The 21,289-nt window shown below is 42.9% G+C and overlaps 1 protein-coding gene across 2 annotated transcripts in view; it reads left to right on the forward strand.

Annotated features, from left to right (window-relative positions):
- The window catches only part of EPM2A (EPM2A glucan phosphatase, laforin), a 135,378-nt gene that overhangs the window by 17,446 nt on the left and 96,643 nt on the right, over positions 1 to 21,289 (forward strand). The window contains exon 2 of one of the 2 annotated variants that reach the window (XM_075339510.1): positions 13,899 to 14,159. The exons of the other annotated variant lie outside the window; for it this stretch is intronic. Coding sequence (XP_075195625.1) covers positions 13,904 to 14,159 — 256 coding nt within the window. The 5' untranslated portion in view covers positions 13,899 to 13,903. The remainder of the gene's footprint in view (positions 1 to 13,898; positions 14,160 to 21,289) is intronic. 2 annotated transcript variants of the gene reach the window in all.

The following is a 21,289-nucleotide window of genomic DNA, read 5'->3' on the forward strand; positions in this document are numbered from 1 at the left end:
AGGTCAACGCATTTCGGGAGACACAGCTCCCTTCCCCAGGACAGACTGGCAAGAAACATCAAATCTCAGATTCTCAGTTTCTCAGAATCTCAAGTCTGTGGGCTCTCTCCACTAACATCGTGTCTGGTAGGTGAAGTGCTTTTGGGAGCCAAGTTGAGATGAACTGGAGTAAGTCTTTTACTGACTCAGGGACTCCAGTGAGGCACAAATTATGACGGCGGCTTCGATTTTCAAGATCTTCAAGTTTGTCTTGGCATTGTTCTAGCATTCGATCTTTGTCTTTAGCCTGCGCAATGTAGACTTGGACTAAATCTTCCAAATCTGAGATTTGTTTTTCAGCCGCTGATGTTTTGTTAGAGTGATCCGACATTTGGGTAGTAATGCGCTTCAGAGAAGATTGGAAAGATAACAGTCTAGCATCAGTTTTAGGCATAAGTTGGTTGGTGATGGTGTCTGCAATATTTTGTAGTGATTCCATGGAGAGTGTGACCGTTGAGTGATGTGTCAGCAGGAGATTTCGCATTCTGGGCTTTGGTTTTGGCGGCTTTGGCACTACCTGAATTGACAAATGTCTCCATTTTTATAAAAAGGGTGGATAAGATGTGAGATATGATCTCAAGGGGTTGAGGAGGGGGTCCGGTCGAGAACGACAGTATATTTTACATAGTTAAGTGAGTAAGGAAAGAATTTTGGGAGATAATTCTCCAGGTGTATTCATCGAGGACAGATTGATGTTCAATCGTGGTCAGAAGAAATACCTATATCATCTAGTCCCAGTACGGGTTGAAGCCAACCACCTCCAAAAACTAGATAAATAAAATCGGGTACTCAGTACCACCCAATGGCGGCTATCACGAGGTGGCCAATAAAAAGGGTACAGCAATATATTTTGGTGTGTGTGAAATAGCCTTGTCTAAGGTGGAAACAGTTCATCTCTGATCAGAAAATGCCAAAAAGGTACACTAGGTGGCAGACTTGTATTAATGTAGAAGTGCCTGTGCTCATTACAGGCTATGCAAACTCTATGCAACTAATATTGAGGAATAGATTTTGTCTTCCCAGGAATAGTTGGAGAGAAATATAATTAGCCTTATGTACGAAGGTTAAGTGTGACCTTTTTGGTCTGTCCCTGCTCAGGTGATGCCAAGTTTCAGCCGTGTATATCCCCAAGTGTAGGGGCCTCCCAGACCAGATCCAAAGCCTCAGTTATGTTACAGGTAAAATATATCTTTGTACCATGTTAGCCAGTAGAGATAAAAAATTGGTTAAAAGAACTGAAGTCTTCAGTGGTTGATACCTTTTAATGGCTAACTGAAAAGATGGTAATAATAGCAAGCTTTCGAGACTACTCAGGTCTCTTCATCGGGCATGGTATAACACAAAATCTGAAGAGTCACATATTTATACACAACAGGACATAGAATAGTGCAGTTTTTTTTGTTTTTTTTTTCTTACTGCACTATTCTATGTTCTGTTGTGTATAAATATGTGACTCTTCAGATTTTGTGTTATACCATGCCTGATGAAGAGACCTGAGTAGTCTCGAAAGCTTGATATTATTACCATCTTTTCAGTTAGCCATTAAAAGGTATCATCCACTGAGGACTTCAGTTCAGTTATGTTAGTCACGTAAAAATCAAAATAGGGCCTGTGGACCACCACCCCACGGGGGGTTTGCTATTTTGCTATTTCTGTTGAGGCCAGCTCACAGCTAACTCCTTTTGACTTTCCTGTTTCTTTTAACAAGCTGGGACCAGGGCTCACTTCTAACCTCCACCTCTGAGTTTTTCTTGCCTGTAGTGCTTCCTGGCAGCCGCTCTCAGGGACCCCCTCCTCCCCTAGACTCCCCTCACCTCTAACACAGGCCTCCGGTCGGCTCCACCAACCTAGCTCCAGGTCTTCCTTGCAGACGTCTCCTCTGCTGCTGATTAGGATGCAGCGCCAGCAGAAAGACTTCAGGCCGCTCTGTGCAGCGCGGTCCCCGCCACCACAGACTTCCAGCAGAGCTCGCCGGCAGTCACCGCCTCCTGAACTGTCTCTCTTCCCCCATCACAGGATATAGGCAGCGGTTCAGATGCGGTGAGATTCCTGAGCTCCCTCCTGCGTCAGCGGTCAGTGGAGAGGTGATATGCAGCGGGACCTTCAGCAATCCAGGCCGCAAACCTCCGTCACGCAAGGCCTCACCTCCACTCCAGAGCCGCCGCGCAGTCAGGGCCGTCTCCTCCGCTTCCACCACTGAAGTCCCGGCTGTCTCTCCCTCAGAACGGCTCCCTACTCAGCGCGATGCCCGGTAAGACAGTGGGGGAAGGCCCTCCCCGCGATCACAGGTCTCTGGCCCCCCACGACCTCCAAGGCCTCACCGCTCCTCTTGTCCTCATGGGCCTCCGGGCAGAGTAATAGTCAGTCCAGGGGTTTCTTGGAGTGATATACTCCCTTTTTCTTCTCTCCCAGGCATTCAACAAGGTAGGATGGTGGTCTAATGTAAAGGATTAGGAGCAGCTACTGCAGAGCTCTATCACATGCAGCCTCCCTTCACGGCGGCCATCTTAGAATCCCCGTGACCCATATTTGATGCCACTCATTCCGGATCTATTTAACAAATTACTGGTGCTAAATACTTCTCCAAACTTGATCTCAGGGGGGCTTATAGTCTAATTCGGTTCAAACAGGGGAATAAGTGGAAGACGGCATTCAATACACCAGAGGGTCACTTCAAAAATCTGGTGATGCCATTTTTCCCTACCAAAGTGCTTGCAGTTTTTCAGCACTTTCTGAATAATGTATTTGCTCTTTTTTTTTTTTGAAACTTGTTATCATTTACTTGGTTAACATTCTCATTTATTCTCAGGATTTTGGGTCAAATTTGAAACATGTTAAACAGGTTTAAGACCCGCAACACACATCCGTTTTTTTTGTACGTGTGCGGTACGTATTTGCACGTACCGGAGACACGTACACACGGAGACCCATGTTATTCAATGGTAGATGGCACACACACGTAAAATCACACGGAACGTGTGTCCGTGTGATAAGTACGTGTGTGCGCTTTTCTGCACGGACGACATGTCCGTTTTTGGCCGGCTGCACGGACCGCACACAGAGTATGTCCGTGTTCAGCACGTTTCATGCGTGTGCGTTTTTACACTAGCGATCTTATTTTTATTTTTTTTAAATTAAATTCAGTATACTTACCTTTTTTTTCTGCTGTTCTCAGTCATACTTACATTGGCGCTCGGTTTTTTCCTTCCCCCGGCTCATACCGCTCCCCGATCACCAGCGCGGTGAGGAACAGCTGTGCAGAGAATACGCGGCAACAATTACTTTGAATATGCCGGCTGCTCATTAATCAATCTCGTATTCCCTGCTTTCCCCACCCACAGACGCCTGTGATTGGTTGCAGTCAGACACGCCCTCCACGCTGAGTGACAGCTGTCTCACTGCACCCAATCACAGCAGCCGGTGGGCGTGTCTATACTGTGCAGTAAAATAAATAAATAAATAATTAAAAAAAACGGCGTGCGGTCCCCCCAAATTTAATACCAGCCAGATAAAGCCATACGGCTGAAGGCTGGTATTCTCAGGATGGGGAGCCCCACGTTATGGGGAGCCCCCCAGCCTAACAATATCAGTCAGCAGCCGCCCAGAATTGCCGCATACATTATATGCGACAGTTCTGGGATTGGCATTCGGGGTAATAAGGAGTTTTTGGCAGCCCATAGCTGCCAATAAGTCCTAGATTAATCATGTCAGGCGTCTTCTCGAGATACCTTCCATGATTAATCTGTAAATTACAGTAAATAAACACACACACCCGAACAATCCTTTATTAGAAAAAAAAACACTAACAAATTGCCTTGTTCACCAATTTTACAAGCCCGAAAAAGCCCTCCATGTCCGGCGTAATCCAGGATGGTCCAGCGTCGCATCCAGCTGTGCTGCATGAAGGTGACCGGAGCTGCAGAAGACACCGCCGCTCCTGTCAGCTCCACACAGCTAATAAAGGGAATAGCGCGATCAGCTGAGCTGTCACTGAGGTTACTCGCGGCCAACGCTGAATACAGCTGATCGTGCTATTCCCTTCATTAGCTGCGTGGAGCTGACAGGAGCGGCGGTGTCTTCTGCAGCTCCGGTCACCTTCATGCAGCACAGCTGGATGCGACGCTGGACCATCCTGGATTACGCCGGACATGGAGGGCTTTTTCGGGCTTGTAAAATTGGTGAACAAGGCAATTTGTTAGTGTTTTTTTTTCTAATAAAGGATTGTTCGGGTGTGTGTGTTTATTTACTGTAATTTACAGATTAATCATGGAAGGTACCTTGGGGAGACGCCTGACATGATTAATCTAGGACTTATTGGCAGCTATGGGCTGCCAAAAACTCCTTATTACCCCGAATGCCAATGCACCAGGGCAAATCGGGAAGAGCCGGGTACAGTCCCAGAACTGTCGCATATAATGTATGCGGCAATTCTGGGCGGCTGCTGACTGATATTGTTAGGCTGGGGGGCTCCCCATAACGTGGGGCTCCCCATCCTGAGAATACCAGCCTTCAGCCGTATGGCTTTATCTGGCTGGTATTAAATTTGGGGGGGACCGCACGCCGTTTTTTTAAATTATTTATTTATTTATTTATTTTACTGCACAGTATAGACACGCCCACCGGCTGCTGTGATTGGGTGCAGTGAGACACCTGTCACTCAGTGTGGGGGGCGTGTCTGACTGCAACCAATCATACGCGCCGGTGGGCGGAGAAAGCAGGGAATACGAGATTGATTAATGAGCAGCCGGCATATTCAAAGTAATTGTTGCCGCGTATTCTCTGCACAGCTGTTCCTCGCCGCGCTGGTGATCGGGGAGCGGTAAGTATGAGAGAGGGCTGCTCACTTCAGTCACTCGGGGGATTAGCAGTCACTGGTGAATCCTTCACAGGTGACCGCTAATCAGTACGCGGCACACAGACAGAGACGCGGCATGACAATGAAGTCGGGTGAAGTTCACCCGAGTTCATTCTCATCGCACAACTCTGTCTGCTGTCAGCCGACATGTATCAACGACATTGTGCAACACACAAACGGACATTCCACACGGACATTCCACGTACACATACACGGGCATTTTACACACAAACACGGACATTTTACACGTACACACAGCTCGCATACGCCATCACACGGATGCCATAAGTACCGGAGAAACGCCCCAAAAAAACGAAACACGGACCCGAAAAACGGACCGTGTCACACAGACGTTTTTTATGCGGAAGTGTGTTTTAGGCCTAAGAGATACTCAGAGAGAAAAAATAGTGTGCAAAGTGAGAGAAGTGTGTTTTCGCTGTTCAGTAACTTCAGTTTCTGGTTACATAATTTCCGCTTGTGGTTTTAGGATGTATCACTCTAAAGCCTGCTTTACACGTTGCAATTAGGTGTGCGATCTCGTATGCGATGTGACTTGCCCAGGTTGCATATGCGATCTGATGAGATCGTACGTAGTTCGTTTATTTGCTGTCACACGAGTGTTCGTATCATGTGCGAAATTGTTCAATTTTGTGTTCGATTCTTTTGATCATGTGTTCTGTGATGTTTTCCTCCCTTTTTTTTTTTTCCACCCAGATAGATGCAAATATGCTTCCAAGTAGACACCCTCTTTTTTTTTGCATCCAAGCAAACCAACAATTAACGCATTTACGTGATTAAATTGTTTAATCATCCACACCTAAAATAATTGAGATTACTTCGTGTCTATAAAAGGCTTTCAAAAAATGTCTAATCTGGGAAACCACATTCACCATAACGCATGTGTGCACAATTTCTTATAATTAGGATGGGCGTATCAGCGTCACATGAAAAGACACAACCCCCTCACCGTATGACGTGCAAAATATGGAAGAGCACATCGTATGAGGGATGTCACACGCTTCAATTGACTTGGTTCGTGCAACAAAACGTTCAATGCTAGAGAAATAAATGATGTGTACGCGATCAACGTATTTTCGTTCAATCTTGATCGCACGTAGGTGTCACACGCAAATACGTCACAAACGATGCCGGATGTGCGTCACTTACAACTTGACCCCAACGACAGATTGTAAGATCTATAGAAGCGTGTAAAGCAGGCTTAAGTTACAGGCCATATTAAAATGGGACCATCCTGAGATCCTTAAGGTGCTGAAAATTATTACAGAAAGCTTATTAAAAAAAATTCTGTTCTAGCAAGACCTCTTACTGACATGACAAAAAAAGGTATGACTTTTCCAACTGGGTTAAGGTTGCTTTATACTCGTTTGACTGTCTTAAAAATGTTTCGTGTCAGTACCTGTATTAAAGGGAACCTGTCAAGTGCAATATGCACTCAGAACCACGAGCAGTTCTAGGTGCATATTTCTAATCCCTGCCTAACCGTCCCTGCATCTAGTAGCATAGATAAAGAGATGTTTAGAAAAAGTATTTCTAAAGATCTATGATATGCTAATAATCGCAGGGATTAGTCGCAAGAATCCTCTGTCACTCCAGCTTTATTCCCTGCCAAGTGTCGCCTCTTCCTGCTTGACTGACAGCTACTTTGTCGGATATCGTATATCATAGATATTGTCAGTAACTCAGGAGGAGGTGATGCTCGGTAGGGAATGAAGATAAGATGACAGAGTCTTCATATTTACAACCTCAATTGCATATCAACTTACATTGCTTTGAAAAAATATTCATACCCTGTGAACTTTTCCACATTTTTTCACGTTACACCCACAAACGTAAATGTATTTTATTGGTATTATATGTGCTGTACCAACATGAAGTAGCAAGTATTTGTGAGGTATAAAGGAAATGATACATGATTTCTAAATGTTTTAAAAATATAAATCTGACAATTGTCACATGCATTTGTATTCACCCACCCCCCAGTCAATACTTTGTAGCACCACCTTTCACTGCAAGTACTGGTGCTAAGTTTTTAGAGTATTTCTCTCCCAGCTTTGCACATCTGGAGGTTGAACATTTTGCCCATTCTATTTTGCAAAACAGCTCAGTGAGATTGGATGGAAAGTGTCTGTGAACAGCAATTTTCAAGTGATACCACAGATTCTCCAGGGGATTTACAGTGACAAGCAAAAGGGTAACAATGTTTTGAACATTTGAATTTTAGGCTTCTTATCTCACTATCCACTATAGCTTTTGGTGTGAGATTACCTTCATTTTATAGACAATGATGTTGGCTATAAAATGATTCTGACTTACAATTATTTAGGATATGATTAGTTATGCAATGCATCTTTGGCTTTCTACAGTACTTGAATCCTCCTGGGCATGCTCTCAATCAGATTCAAGCATGTCTCAGCCAAAACGAGTTCCTATGTCTTTTCCACACATTTCCAGTGTTGGTGCATACTGGTCAACTCACGTGGCTATGTATACAGCTTTTTTTTCAACTCTACCCACAAGAGGCCTGGGGACTGTGGAGGCCAATCCAGCACCTTTACTTCATTATCATTTACCAATTGTTTTCCCGAATATCCACGTATGATTTGGGTCGTTGTCCTGCTGGAACACTATGTTAACCTTTTCACATCCATAGTACTTGAGTATACGAAGTAACTCGTAGGATTCTCAGCATTGAGACCACCATCGATCCTGGTCAAATATCAAACACCTTTGACTGTGAAACAATCCCATATCATCAGGCTTCCTTCACCAAACTTGACAGTTCCTTCAATTTCTCAATCAGTTAGCCCCTTTCTCTCTTGTTTCTTACAGACCCATTTGCACCCATCAGAGCCTCATATCATCGCTGCAAATCACCGGTTTTCAATCTTCTGTCAACTTTTCGTACTCTCTTGCAAACTCGAGCCAACGCTCCTTATGATGATATTGAAGTCGAGGCTTCTTTATCGTTTTTCGGGCCATCATTCCAGACTTGTGTAACGTACATCACACAGTGCTTGTATGGATATCTGTGATCTCACTATTATGAAGCATACATTCCACCTCCACTGCCATGTTTGTCGCACCAGAACTGATTGACCTTCTGATGAGCCAACTTGTTGACTCCGATATTTTGCCTGGACGTCCAACATCAGCTTTTGAATGGATGGACGGACTTCATTTCATATTCTTTCGTCATGGCACTCCCATGATGCAGTTTGGCATTTTTCTTGGCTGAGAGACCGTTATTGATGAGTTGGATGATGCCGTTTCTCTTTTCTTGGGAAATCTTCATGCTGCTTCTCGATTTGAACCAGTGATCTTTGTCTTGAGAATTAGCCTAGTAAAATACTGAGCTATTAGGGAATGTGAAAACAGGTTGCAATTTGTAGTATACAGGGAGACAAAAATATTTTAAATACTAGGAGCCAAACAGTAACAATGCAGTAACATGACAAGAATCTACATAACTAATCGTATGCTAAATAGTTGCAAGTCAAATTTATGTATGAGATAGCCAAGATGATTGTCTATAAAATTAAGGTAATCTCACACTTAAAGATGTAGTGTATGGTGAGATTTGGAGCCTGAAAGTTCAAAAGCAGAGTTAGGGTGCTTTCACATCAGCGTTTTCTTTGCCTGTAGGCAAAAAAACGGAAACCGCATATGACCGGATGTTGTGGATTGAATGTGCAACGCATGCAACCGCAATTGTTATTTTACCGGATCCTTCTACGTCTTATGGCTGGTGCGATCTATGCAACGAGACACAGGATATAATCGGCTGGCATTGGAGTCAGCTGATCGGGAGTCAGCTGAACTTAGTCAGCTGTGTGGTCAGGAGTTCAGCTGAGTTCAGATCAGCTGACTCCAGTGCCGGACGATTACATGTTCTGTGTCCCCCTGCATCCATCGCAGCATGTGCGGGCTGTGGAATTCATCTGAGTTTGTTCGGCACTCGATTCTGCTGATCTGAACTCAGCTGAACTCCTAACCTTATAGCCAGCAGAACAATTTATCAGATTAGCTGACTCCAGTGTTGCCGATTACTTGTTCTGTGTCCCGCTACATCCATCGCAGAGTGTGTGGGCTGGAGTTTGGATCAGCGGACTCCAGTGCCGGCCAAACTCAGCTGACCTCACAGCCCGCACACGCTGCGATGGATGCAGGGGGACCCATAACAAGTAATTGGCCGGCACTGGAGTCAGCTGATCTGATTACTTGTTCTGCTGGCTGTGTGGTCAGGAGTAGGGATGAGTGAGCAGTAAAATGCTCAGGTGCTCAATGGGAAAGCCCATGTCGATTTTTTTTTTTAATTCATTAAAAAAAACAAAAAGGGGTAAAAAAAATGACGTGGGCTTCACCATATTTTTGTATGCTAGCCAGGTGCAGCAGGCAGGTACGGGCTGCCCCCAATCCCCAGCTGCCTATTAGTACCCGGCTGGGAACCAAAAATATAGGGAAGCCCTTTTTTTAATTATTTCATGAATTTCATGAAATACTTTAACAAAAAAACGACGTGGGCTTCGCCCAATTTTTGTATCCAGCCAAGTACAACTAGGCAGCTGGGGATTGGAATCCGCAGCACAGGGTGGCCCAAACTTTCTGGCCCCCTGCTGCTAATTTTAGTCCGCAGCCGGTTCAGAAAATGGCGCTTATTCGAAGCGCCATCTTCTGGCTCTGTATCCAACTCTTCCAGCGGCCCTGGTGCCGGGTAGCATGCTGGGTAATAAGGGGTTAATACCAGCTTTGTTTTATCAGCTGGTATAAAGCCCGCAATTCTTAAGGTCAGGCAAAGTTTGACCCGGCTGTGGAGACACGGGGCTCAGTGGGTGCTCTCGTCCACTAATACCCGCCGCCTTTAGAAAGACAGCGTGGCTCAGGGCTCATCCCACTGCTGCCACCAATTGTGGAGACACGGGGCTCAGTGGGTGCTCTCGTCCACTAAAACCCGCCGCCTTTAGAAAGACAGCGTGGCTCAGGGCTCATCCCAACTGAACGCCGGCCTCCTTAACCGTGGGCGTAACACTACTCAGACAACACAGGGTGAGGGAACCACAATAATTAGACTTTATTGGATCCCCAAACAATTAACGGCACATAACACATAACCAGCAAAACACAAATGTAACAGGCAACAGAGTCTCACCCTTCCGCTGGCTCACCAGGGATTTAGACTGTCCATGCCTCAGAGCTTCCAGGGCCGCTTACTCCAGTCCAGCAGCACCCCGCTTTTGGCGGGCACCCACCAAGAAAGGAATAATGCCAGATTCAGGAAGCTGTTTGAGGTCTGCAAAGTCTGTAACAGGTAACTGAACTGTCCCAACCTGAGTGTCCTCCTTAGGTAGTCCTGGTTTGATGTTACAATCCTGGCAGCTGGAGTCGAAATCCCTAGGCTGTGGATATGGTCTCCAACCGGAACCGGGGTCCCTAGATTGAAGCCATAAGATATCCTGATCCTCTAGTCAGCTCCAAAGAGCTTAGACTGGATCCATCAGCATCCATCAACCTTCATCAACAACCTGGTGGCTTAAAGAAGTCCCTTTTTATAGCCACAGCCTTCCACTTAGATACACTGCGTCATCATCGATTGGTTGGACAAGATTGCTTCTCCCATTGGAGGAATTTCAAGCTGCATGGATAATGTTCATTTAAATGATGTGGGTAGAAAGACTGAGGATATCTACATGGAGCCTGCAAGTCTCCGACTAGACAATGGCTACTAAGGTAATCACATTAGCAATACACAACTACAATACAATGATTACTGGAAGAGACTGGAGATACAATAGCTAAGCAAACATGACTTAGCACACATAAGAACAATAGTCTGGCTGAATGTTAAGAAACTTTAACCCATAAGAGTCCATGTCGTCACACCGGCCATTAAGAATCTCCAATAAAGGGTTAAAAAAAGACACCACACAGAGAAAAAATACTTTATTAGAAATAAATACACAGACACTTTATTAGAAATAAATACATAGACATACTTAGGGACTCCATCTTTATTACTCCCTCTTACCCCTCCATGATCCTGATCTTCTGTCTGAGAGAAAGAGAGAAAGAGATTTCTGTACTGACCATGCTAGGCTGCTTTTCGGGCATGCGCAGTACAGAAAACAGGATCCTGTCTATAAGGATACAGTGACTTCCGGTATTTTGCCCGAGGACAAAAACGCTGCAAGTAGTGTTTTTCAAAAAAGGTAAAATACCGCAAAGCAACAGATCCAGTGTGTGCTGCATGCAACCGCATGTGACCGCATATTGCCGCGATTCCATTGCAAGTGCATTGAAATAACGCATTTGTAAAGGATCCGGCTTTGAGGCAAAAAATCCATTTGTGCCGCAGTTAAAAAAAACACTGATGTGAAAGCACCGTTAGCTGAAAAAGGCCAAGAGAGGAAGTTAGGGACAGAAGATGAGTGTCAGATGGGTAGAGGAGATCATCAATGGGGATGTTACAGTCCACCAAGATGAGAGTAGGAGTGTCACAGGATAGAAAATGTGGAGCCAGGTGCCAAAAATAATTTTATGGGTAATTTTGATCCGTAATTATGATCAAAAATGGATGTCTTTTGTGATTTTGTTGCAGAAACGTTTTTTGCCCAAAAATCCAGACATGTGACCAGCTCCATAGATTATAATGGGTGAAAACGGACATCTGAATGAGGCCTAATGAAGCAATCCAGGGAAATCTGCTAATTGGGCTTTCCAGGGTTAAAAACATGTCTGTTTTTTTCCAAAAAAAGCAGCACACTGGTCCACAGCTTGTGTGGTATTGCAGTGTTTACTTATTTATTTTAAAGGTGCTAAATTGAAATATCAGGCACTGCCCATGGATAGGTTTGGTGCTGTTTTTGGAAGAAAGCAGCCATGGAGACCAGAGGCTGGAATGGATGTTTCTTATCTTCAATACGTCTTGCTTTTGTTTTGAACGTAGCGAAAGCTGGTGATTTGTCTGGAGACAACATGGGCAATGCCATTAAGAGGCCTTCATAAGAGAACATCTTGCTGAAATGTCGACCCTTTTTTCATCTTTAGGCTGAGGCCACACAGCGATTACTGTGAGTGCTCGCATGACCCATGGCTCCCACTGTGCTGCGAGCGTGTGTCATGAGAAAACAATGGCCCCATAGAGTGATATTAGTCCGAGTGGAATGCGATTGTTTTTATCGCATTCCACTCGCTCCGTATTACTCGCCGTGTGTGCTGACACTTATTATCCTGGTAAATCGCAGCAGTTTTTATCAAGAATGTCTTGGTACATTTATCCACTCATCCTTTCTTAAATTAGATGATGTTTGCAAATACCGTAGGCTGAAAAACAGCCCCACACCATGATATTCCTACCTCCAAACTTCACTGTTGGTATAGTGTTTTTGGGGTGACATGTAGTTCCCTTTTGCCTCCAAACATTGTGTATTATGGCATCCAAAGAGTTAAATTTTGGTCTCCTCTAACCAGACTACAGTATATTCTTTCAGTATTTCACTTGCATGTCTAAGTATTGTTGAGCAAACTTGAACATGGTTTTTGTTAGGTAATGGAGTCTTGCATGGTACGCGTACATACAGGCTTTGAAGATTAAGTGCATTACTTATTTTTTTCTTTGAAGAAATGTACCTGCTGATTCCAGGTCTTTCTGTAGCTCTCCATAGGTGGTTATTGGCTCTTGGAGAACTCTTTTGATCATTTTTTTTACTCCTCTGTCTGAAAACTTTGAAATCTTGTGGGGAGCATGTGGTTTGTTTTGCAACAATAAGGTTGCAAAGGTTTTGAGACAGCTCACTGGTTTTACCCATCATGAGATGTTTCTTGTGTGGCACCTTGCTAATAATGAGACAACCTTTCATAGGCCATCAGTTAAACTAGCTGGTATGATTTTTCTTTAACTGGCAGGATTGCTTTCTAATTACTGATAGATTCCAGCTGGTGTCATGACTTTCCATGGCTTTTTGCACCTCTCTTTCTTAATGTGTTCAATACTTTTTCCCAGTATTATTTCTCATAATTATAATTTACTAAATGTATTGACCGCTATGGTTTGATTTATTTGACTGTGTGGATTGGACAGGTTGTTACTTCCATCTGGTGAGAAATTCATGTCAATAGCACCTTTAGAAACATATTTACTTATAAAATTTGGGTCAATACTTTTTTTCACCTGCTGTATACTGCACATAATTTTGGTATGCCACAGTATAGAGTGTGGAAATTTGCTGTGTTATGGTTTATAGCAATAAAGGCATATACTGCAAAATAGAGGACAACTTTACCTTTATCTGATAAATGTTGGTCTATAGCTTCCTACCAGAATCAACAGTATCCCATGCACCACTTCACCACTTTTGCTGCTTAGTGCAGTTCTTCACCAGCTGCAAGTTTGTAGAGAATCCCAAAAATTCCAAAGCACCGAGAAGCTTCTCTCCGTTTATAAATCTTTATTTGCCCCAGCATACAATAGGAAAAAGTGTTTTTTGCACTTTTTCCTTTTGTATGCTGGGACAAATAAAGATTTATAAATGGAGAGGAGCTTCTCAGTGCCTTGGAATTTTTTGGATCCTTTATGTATTCCTACCAGGTGCATTTATTGAACTAACACTGCAATATGTATTGTGATTCTTCAGTTAAAGTTGTTTTCTACTTTTTATCCTTTAACATATACAGTACATCTGAGTATGCTATCAAAATAATTAACTGCACATACTCACTTGTCGATCTCCATTCTCTCCCCCTTAGCACTGGTTGGGTGTTCCTTTGGTCTCCTTTCCTTCTGGTCTGGTGTTGTTGGAAAGAACCCTTCAGCCAATCAGTGAGGGAGCACTTGGTCCATATGTTAAAAAGTTGGAAAATCCCTATCAAAAATACTGTTCCCTTTCATTTTTGAATATTTGTTCTATTTTAGAATGGAGAATGTGTTTGACTAAAGCCAAATAGAAGCTATTCAAATTAGCCCTTCTATTAATGATTTAATCTTTTGTAGTGACCATGAAGCCGATGCTGTTCAGATTTGGTGTAGTCATCACTCTGAGTCACACAGATACTGAACTCTTGGTGCTTGGATCAAGAGCAGAGATGGGAGCCTGGGACCCTCAGTTTGCTGTACCAATGAAGCCCACACGCTGTCCTCTATCTACTATTGAACCATCTCTCTGGGTGGGAGAGGTACTATTGGAAGAGCCATGCACTGACAAATTTTGGTTCAAGTTTATCAAAAAAGAAGCTGGAGTGTTAATTTGGGAAGGTACTAAGTGATTTTTTTTTAGCTAACTTGCATTTGCTATTCTGTATTAAAATGTACGCACTCGTGATGTATATTAGGCTATGTTCATACAGGGTGTTTTTGCTGCGTTTTTTCTGCAATAAAACTGTTGCAAAACCTCATCTCTTGGCGGGCAATAACCTGATTTTGATGCTTTTTTTCTGGCTTTTTTTCTTGCATTTTTACAGGACTTTTGCATGTCCTCATTGCTTTGTATGAGTGAAAAAACGCTGCAAAAACACTGAAAGAATTGAAATGCTGCTTCTTTCAAAAACGCTGCAAAAGCCAAGCGGGTTGCCATTCAAGTCAGGAAAAAAACCCAAGTGTTTGTGTGTGCATGAGATTTCTGGAATCTCGTAGGCTTTTCTGGTACTGTAAAAAACATATTTTTATTAGCATTGATTTGCATATAAACAATGAAATAAAACATGCAAAAAAAAGCTACAAAAACGCCCTGTGTGAACATTATTATATGACCATGATTTATCTCTTGCTCTTAGGCTACATTCACACATTTATTTTATTCTCGGATAGCGCCCTGAGTTTCATTATTACCATACGCATATTAGTTTTAGAAACGGATCCATTACTCTGATCAGTGACATCTGGAGCATGTAGTATTTTCATCCGTTTTACTGATTAAACTCAGTCATTAATGTGTTTGGGTATCTAATCTCTGTCAAATGGATGAAACGCAGAAGACAGACTTTGCACTTCAGAGTTCATTTGTGTTTCATCTGTTTTCAACTGATCCATTATTTAAGGGCTTGTCCACTACTAGGGCAACCCCTTCTTATTCCACATACTTCCCCCAGTTAAAATAATAAAGCCTAAACTCACCTCCTGTACCAGCACCCTTCCAGCGCTCTTCAGGGCTCTCAGTGCCTGGGCTCACGTGGGATTGTGACGTCTCTCGAGCCGTGCATTCAATCAGCACCAGCTTCTTTCTCCTCACGTTTGGAGCAAAAGAGTTAATCAACAGAAAGCGAGTGCTCACTTCCTTTTGATTGCTGGTTTGGTCCAACGGGAGACAGAAGCTGGTGCTGATTGGACGCGGGGCTCGCGTGATGTCACAACCCCACGTGAGCTCCAGCACCGCTTGAAGGGTGCCATTACTGGAGATAAGTATAAGCGTCATTATTTTACCTGGGGGAAAATGAAATAAGAAGGGGTTGTGATAATAGTGGACAAACCCTTTAAGAATATGGAGATAAAAGTAAAATTCATACAGTCTCCCTGCACCAGTTTTTAAAAAAGGTTAAGAAGAAAAAAATGGATATACGGGAGCACACATGCAAAATGGGGACAATGCAGAGGAGAGAAAAAAGTCAGCTTTACATAAATATAAAAATAGACATAGATGTGTGAATGTAGTCTTAAGACCAAAACTACCAGCCATTATTAGGCCTCAATCAAATATCTTGTTTTTCACGGATGGGAAACATACCTATTATATTCTGTAGGACTGTTCATATTTGCACTTTTCTTTGCAGACTTGATTTACTCAGAAAAAAAACATGGAGAAATAATTTTTTGATCCAAGTCACGGATTTAACTCAATGGGTCAATAAGCAAATGGACAGCAAACAGATGCAATCATTGTAGCATCTGAATGCTGCATATCTTTTTACTGTTTAATGAGTAGAATAATCTAGATATTTTTTGTTGGTAAAAATAGACAAAAATCCAAAAGAAATGAAAATCAGATCCAACGCGCTGGTGTCTTGTAGCCCCTCAAAAAAGGAACAAGTGAATGCTAAGTCATTGGAAGTTTTATTATCTGATGTATGTCATAGCCCCTGTAGAGTGAAAACCATGAAGCTAATGTGAAAGTCCTTTACTTTTAACATGATCCATTGAAAGAAATTTCATTATAGTTTGTATATTTTTACTATATGTTGTGTTGCGGCCTTGTACTTATCCCACGTTCAATGTAGCATTAATATGACACTCCTACAAGCCAATGGGTCTATTCAGTTCCAGGAGGTGCATATACTGTGTTTTCTCCTAGAAACAGAAAAAAAAGTTTTATATTCCATTAGTTGTGACATACTTTGAGAGCACCATATCCATATGAACAGTGCAGACAACATAAAGACATTGTCATATAGCATCTAGGTAAACAGCATCAATAAAGCATTATTATAAATGATAAAGAAGTTCATATAAAATATTATACTTCAATCCCCCCAAAAATTGCCAGAAATGCAGAAAATGAATGCTTATAGAGTCTAGAAATAAATAACATGAAATGTAGATTGATCAGAGAATTTTGCGTCTTTCTCCTCCTGGACTAATGAGATAACTGTATATATATAGAATGTAAGCCCGCAAGGGCAGGGCCCTCTTCCCTCTGTACTAGTCTGTCTACTGTAACTTGTACATGTATTTTGTATGTAACCCCCTTCTCATGTACAGCACCATGGAATCAATGGTGCTCTATAAATAAATAATAATAATAATAATAATAATAGATGCAAACCATTCATCAATTCCAAAAATAGACAGGCCAGAGTTAAATTTGCTGAAAAACACCTCATGAAGCCAGCTCAGTTCTGGAAAAGTATTCTATGGACAGATGAGACAAAGATCACCCTGTACCAGAATGATGGGAAGAAAAAAGTTTGGAGAAGAAAGGGAATGGCACATGATCCAAGGCACACCACATCCTCTATAAAACATGGTGGAGGCAACGTGATGGCATGGGCATGCATGGCTTTCAATGGCACTGGGTCACTTGTGTTTATTGATGACATAACAGCAAACAAGAGTAGCCGGATGAATTCTGAAGTGTACCGGGATATACTTTCAGCCCAGATTTAGCCAAATGCCGCAAAATTGATCGGACGGCGCTTCATAGTACAGATGGACAATGACCCCAAGCATACAGCCAAAGCTACCCAGGAGTTCATGAGTGCAAAAAAGTGGAACCTTCTGCAATGGCCAAGTCAATCACCAGATCTTAACCCAATTGAGCATGCATTTCACTTGCTCAAATCCAGACTTAAGATGGAAAGACCCACAAACAAGCAAGACCTGAAGGCTGCGGCTGTAAAGGCCTGGCAAAGCATTAAGAAGGAGGAAACCCAGCGTTTGGTGATGTCCATGGGTTCCAGACTTAAGGCAGTGATTGCCTCCAAAGGATTCGCAACAAAATATTGAAAATAAAAATATTTTGTTTGGGTTTGGTTTATTTGTCCAATTACTTTTGACCTCCTAAAATGTGGTGTGTTTGTAAAGAAATGTGTACAATTCCTACAATTTCTATCAGGTATTTTTGTTCAAACCTTCAAATTAAACGTTACAATCTGCACTTGAATTCTGTTGTCGAGATTTCATTTCAAATCCAATGTGGTGGCATGCAGAGCCCAACTCGCGAAAATTGTGTCACTGTCCAAATATTTCTGGACCTAACTGTATTTGGTCCGGTTTTGAATAGGATAAAATGTAGTGTCTGGACCTAACTGTATATATATATACACAACATGTTTTAAACTCAGGCAAATCTAGGCTTCCTGAAAGGTCTTTTTTGTCGTAATTTTAAACATAATAATGACGACAGGTTTTCTCATTATTAAGATAGAAAATGACAGTTGATGCTTTAAAAAGTCTTTGGAAAGGGGACAAGGAGGAGCGAGAGGCCGACACAGACATTCTGCTGCACATTCTCACATAATGACAATTACATTCTCCATAGAACTTTATGAGCTTCAACTGTCATCTCCTATCTTTACTGTGGGATACAAAGCCAGAAAATGGCGCATACAGTGGGGGAAAAAAAGTATTTAGTCAGCCACCAATTGTGCAAGTTCTCCCACTTAAGAAGATGAGAGAGGCCTGTAATTGACATCATAGGTAGACCACAACTATGAGAGATAAAATGAGAAAACAAATCCAGAAAATCACCTTGTCTGATTTGGCAAGATTTTTTTTGCAAATCATGGTGGAAAAAAAGTATTTAGTCATCTAAAAACATGCAAGATTTCTGGCTCTCACAGACCTGTAACTTGTTCTTTAAGTCTGTCTTCCACTCATTACTTGTAGTAATGGCACCTGTTTGAACTTGTTATCTGTATAAAAGACATCTGTCCACAACCTCAAACAGTCACACTCCAAACTCCACTATGGTGAAGACCAATGATCTGTCAAAGGACACCAGAAACAAAATTGTAGCCCTGCACCAGGCTGGGAAGACTGAATCTGCAATAGGCAAGCAGCTTAGTGTGATGAAATCAACTGTGGAAGCAATAATACGAAAATGGAAGACAAACAAGACCACTGATAATCTCCCTCCATCTGGGGCTCCACACAAGATCTCACACGGTGGGGTCAAAATGATCACAAGATTGGTGAGCAAAAATCCCAGAACCACATGGGGGACCTACTGAATGACCTGTATAGAGCTGGGACCACCGTAACAAAGGCTACCATAAGTAACACACTATGCTGTGAGGGACTCAGATTCTGCAGTACCAGACGTGTTCCCCTGCTTAAGCCAGTACATGTCCGGGCCCATCTGAAGCTTGATAGAGAGCATTTGGATTATCCAGAAGAGTATTGGGAGAATTACATATGGTCTGATGAAACCAAGGTAGAGCTGTTTGGTAGAAACACAACTTATGTTTGGAGGAGACAGAATGCTGAGTTGCATCCAAAGAACACCATACCTACTGTGAAGCATGGGGGTGGCAAGATCATGGTTTGGGACTTTTTCACTGCAAAGGGACCAGGACGACTAATCCATGTACATGAAAGAATGAATGGGGCCATGTATCATCAGATTTTGAGTGCAAACCTCCTTCCATGAGCAAGGGCATTGAAGGTGAAACGTGGCTGGGTCTTTCAGCATGATAATGATCCCAAGCACCACGCCAGGGCGACGAAGGAGTGGCTTGGTAAAAAGCTTATCAAGGTCCTGGAGTTGCCTAGCCAGTCTCCAGATCTCAACTCCATTGAAAACCTTTGGAGGGAGTTGAAAGTCCGTGTTGCCCAGCGACAGGCCCAAAACATCACTGCTCTAGAGGAGATCTGCATGGAGTAATGGGCCAACATACCACCAACAGTGTGTGCCAACCTTGTGAAGACTTACAGAAAACGTTTCACCTCTGTCATTGCCAACAAAGGATATATAACAAAATATCGAGATGAACTTTTGTTATTGACCAAATACTTATTTTCCACCATAATTTACAAATTAAATCTTGCCAAATCAGACACGGTGATTTTCTGGATTTGTTTTCTCATTTTGTCTCTCATAGTTGTGGTCTTCCTATGATGTTAATTACAGGCCTCTCTCATCTTTTTAAGTGGCAGAACTTGCACAATTGGTGGCTGACTAAATACTTTTTCTCCCCACTGTATATATTTTTGCAGTTAGATATACAGTGCCTTGCAAAAATATTCGGCCCCCTTGAATTTTTCAACCTTTTCCCACATTTCAGGCTTCAAACATAAAGATAAAAATTTCAATGTTATGGTGAAGAATCAACAACAAGTGGGACACAATTGTGAAGTTGAACGAAATTTATTGCTTATTTTAAACTTTTTTAAAAAATAAATAACTGAAAAGTGGGGCGTGCAATATTATTCATCCCCTTTACTTTCAGTGCAGCAAACTCACTCCAGAAGTTTATTGAGGATCTCTGAATGATCCAATGTTGTCCTAAATGACTGATGATGATAAATATAAGCCACCTGTGTGTAATCAAGTCTCTGTATAAATGCACCTTCCTCTGTGATAGTCTTAGGCTATGTGCCCACGGGGGAAAGTGTCCTGCGGTTATATCCTCAGGACATTCTGCAGGAGCTCCCAGAAAACCGCAGCACAACTTTGTCTGTTTCCATGCTGCGGTTTATTTGCGGTATGTCCTGCGGATATGGTGCGGGCATTCTGCATTGAGGATACAGTACCATGGCTTCAGCACTGCATCCTCAATGCAGAACAAGTGCTGGAGTGATCGGGGAGTTCATACTTGCCTCCATCATGCAGCACTTCTCTCCGGCCATGACTGTCACTGTGCAGGAGAAGGTGGGCGGGCCTGAACTAGCTCCGGCTGTCACATAACCGGAGCTCGTGCAGGCCCCGCCCACCTGCTCCTTCCTGCTCCTGTGCACCAAGGAAAAATGACCGGGTGTCTGCTATCAAGGCAGGTAAGTATGGGCCAAAGCAGGGGATTTCCGCAGGTAATGCTGCAGGAATAATTGACATGCAGTTATGTGCGGCTGCGGGATATCTGCAGAATATTTCGCAACCGCACATTCCGCAACGTGGACACAGCACTCCCCATGTCCCATAAGATAACATGGGGAGTGTCTGTACATGCTGAAACCTGCGGATTTATCTGGAAAATCCAGATAAATCTGCAGGTTTTCCGCGGCAAAATCCGCAGAAGCAAGCTCCCGTGGGCACAGGGCCTAAGTATTTTGTTTAAAGCGCAGATAGCAGCATGAAGACCAAGGAACACAACAGGCAGGTCCTTCACACTGTTGTGGAGAAGTTTAAAGCCGGATTTGGATACAAAAAGATTTCCACAACTTTAAACATCCCAAGGGGCACTTTGTAAATGATTATATTGAACTGGAAGGAGTATCATACCACTGCAAATCTACCAAGACCTGGCCGTCCATCCAAACTTTCATCTCAAACATGGAGAAGACTGATCAGAGATGCAGCCAAGAAGCCCATGATCACTCTGGATGATCTGCAGAGATCTACAGCTGAGGTGGGAGAGTCTGTCCATAGGACAACAATCAGTTGTACACTGCAAAAATCTGGCCTTTATGGAAGAGTGGCAAGGAGAAAGAGATTTCTCAAAGATATCCATAAAAAGTGTTGTTTAAAGTTTGCCACAAGCCACCTGGGAGACACACCAAACATGTGGAAGAAGGTGCTCTGGTCAGATGAAACCAAAATCAAACTATTTGGGTACAATGCCAAACGATATGTTTGGTGTAAAAGCAACACAGCTCATCACCCTGAACACACCATCCCCACTGTCAAACATGGTGGTGGCAGCATCATGGTTGGGGCCTGCTTTTCTTCAGCAGGTCCAGGGAAGATGGTTAAAATTGATAGGAAGATGGATGGAGCCAAATACAGGACCATTCTTGAA

The sequence above is a fragment of the Anomaloglossus baeobatrachus genome, chromosome 3, assembly GCF_048569485.1.
Source record: "Anomaloglossus baeobatrachus isolate aAnoBae1 chromosome 3, aAnoBae1.hap1, whole genome shotgun sequence".
NCBI lineage: Eukaryota > Metazoa > Chordata > Amphibia > Anura > Aromobatidae > Anomaloglossus > Anomaloglossus baeobatrachus.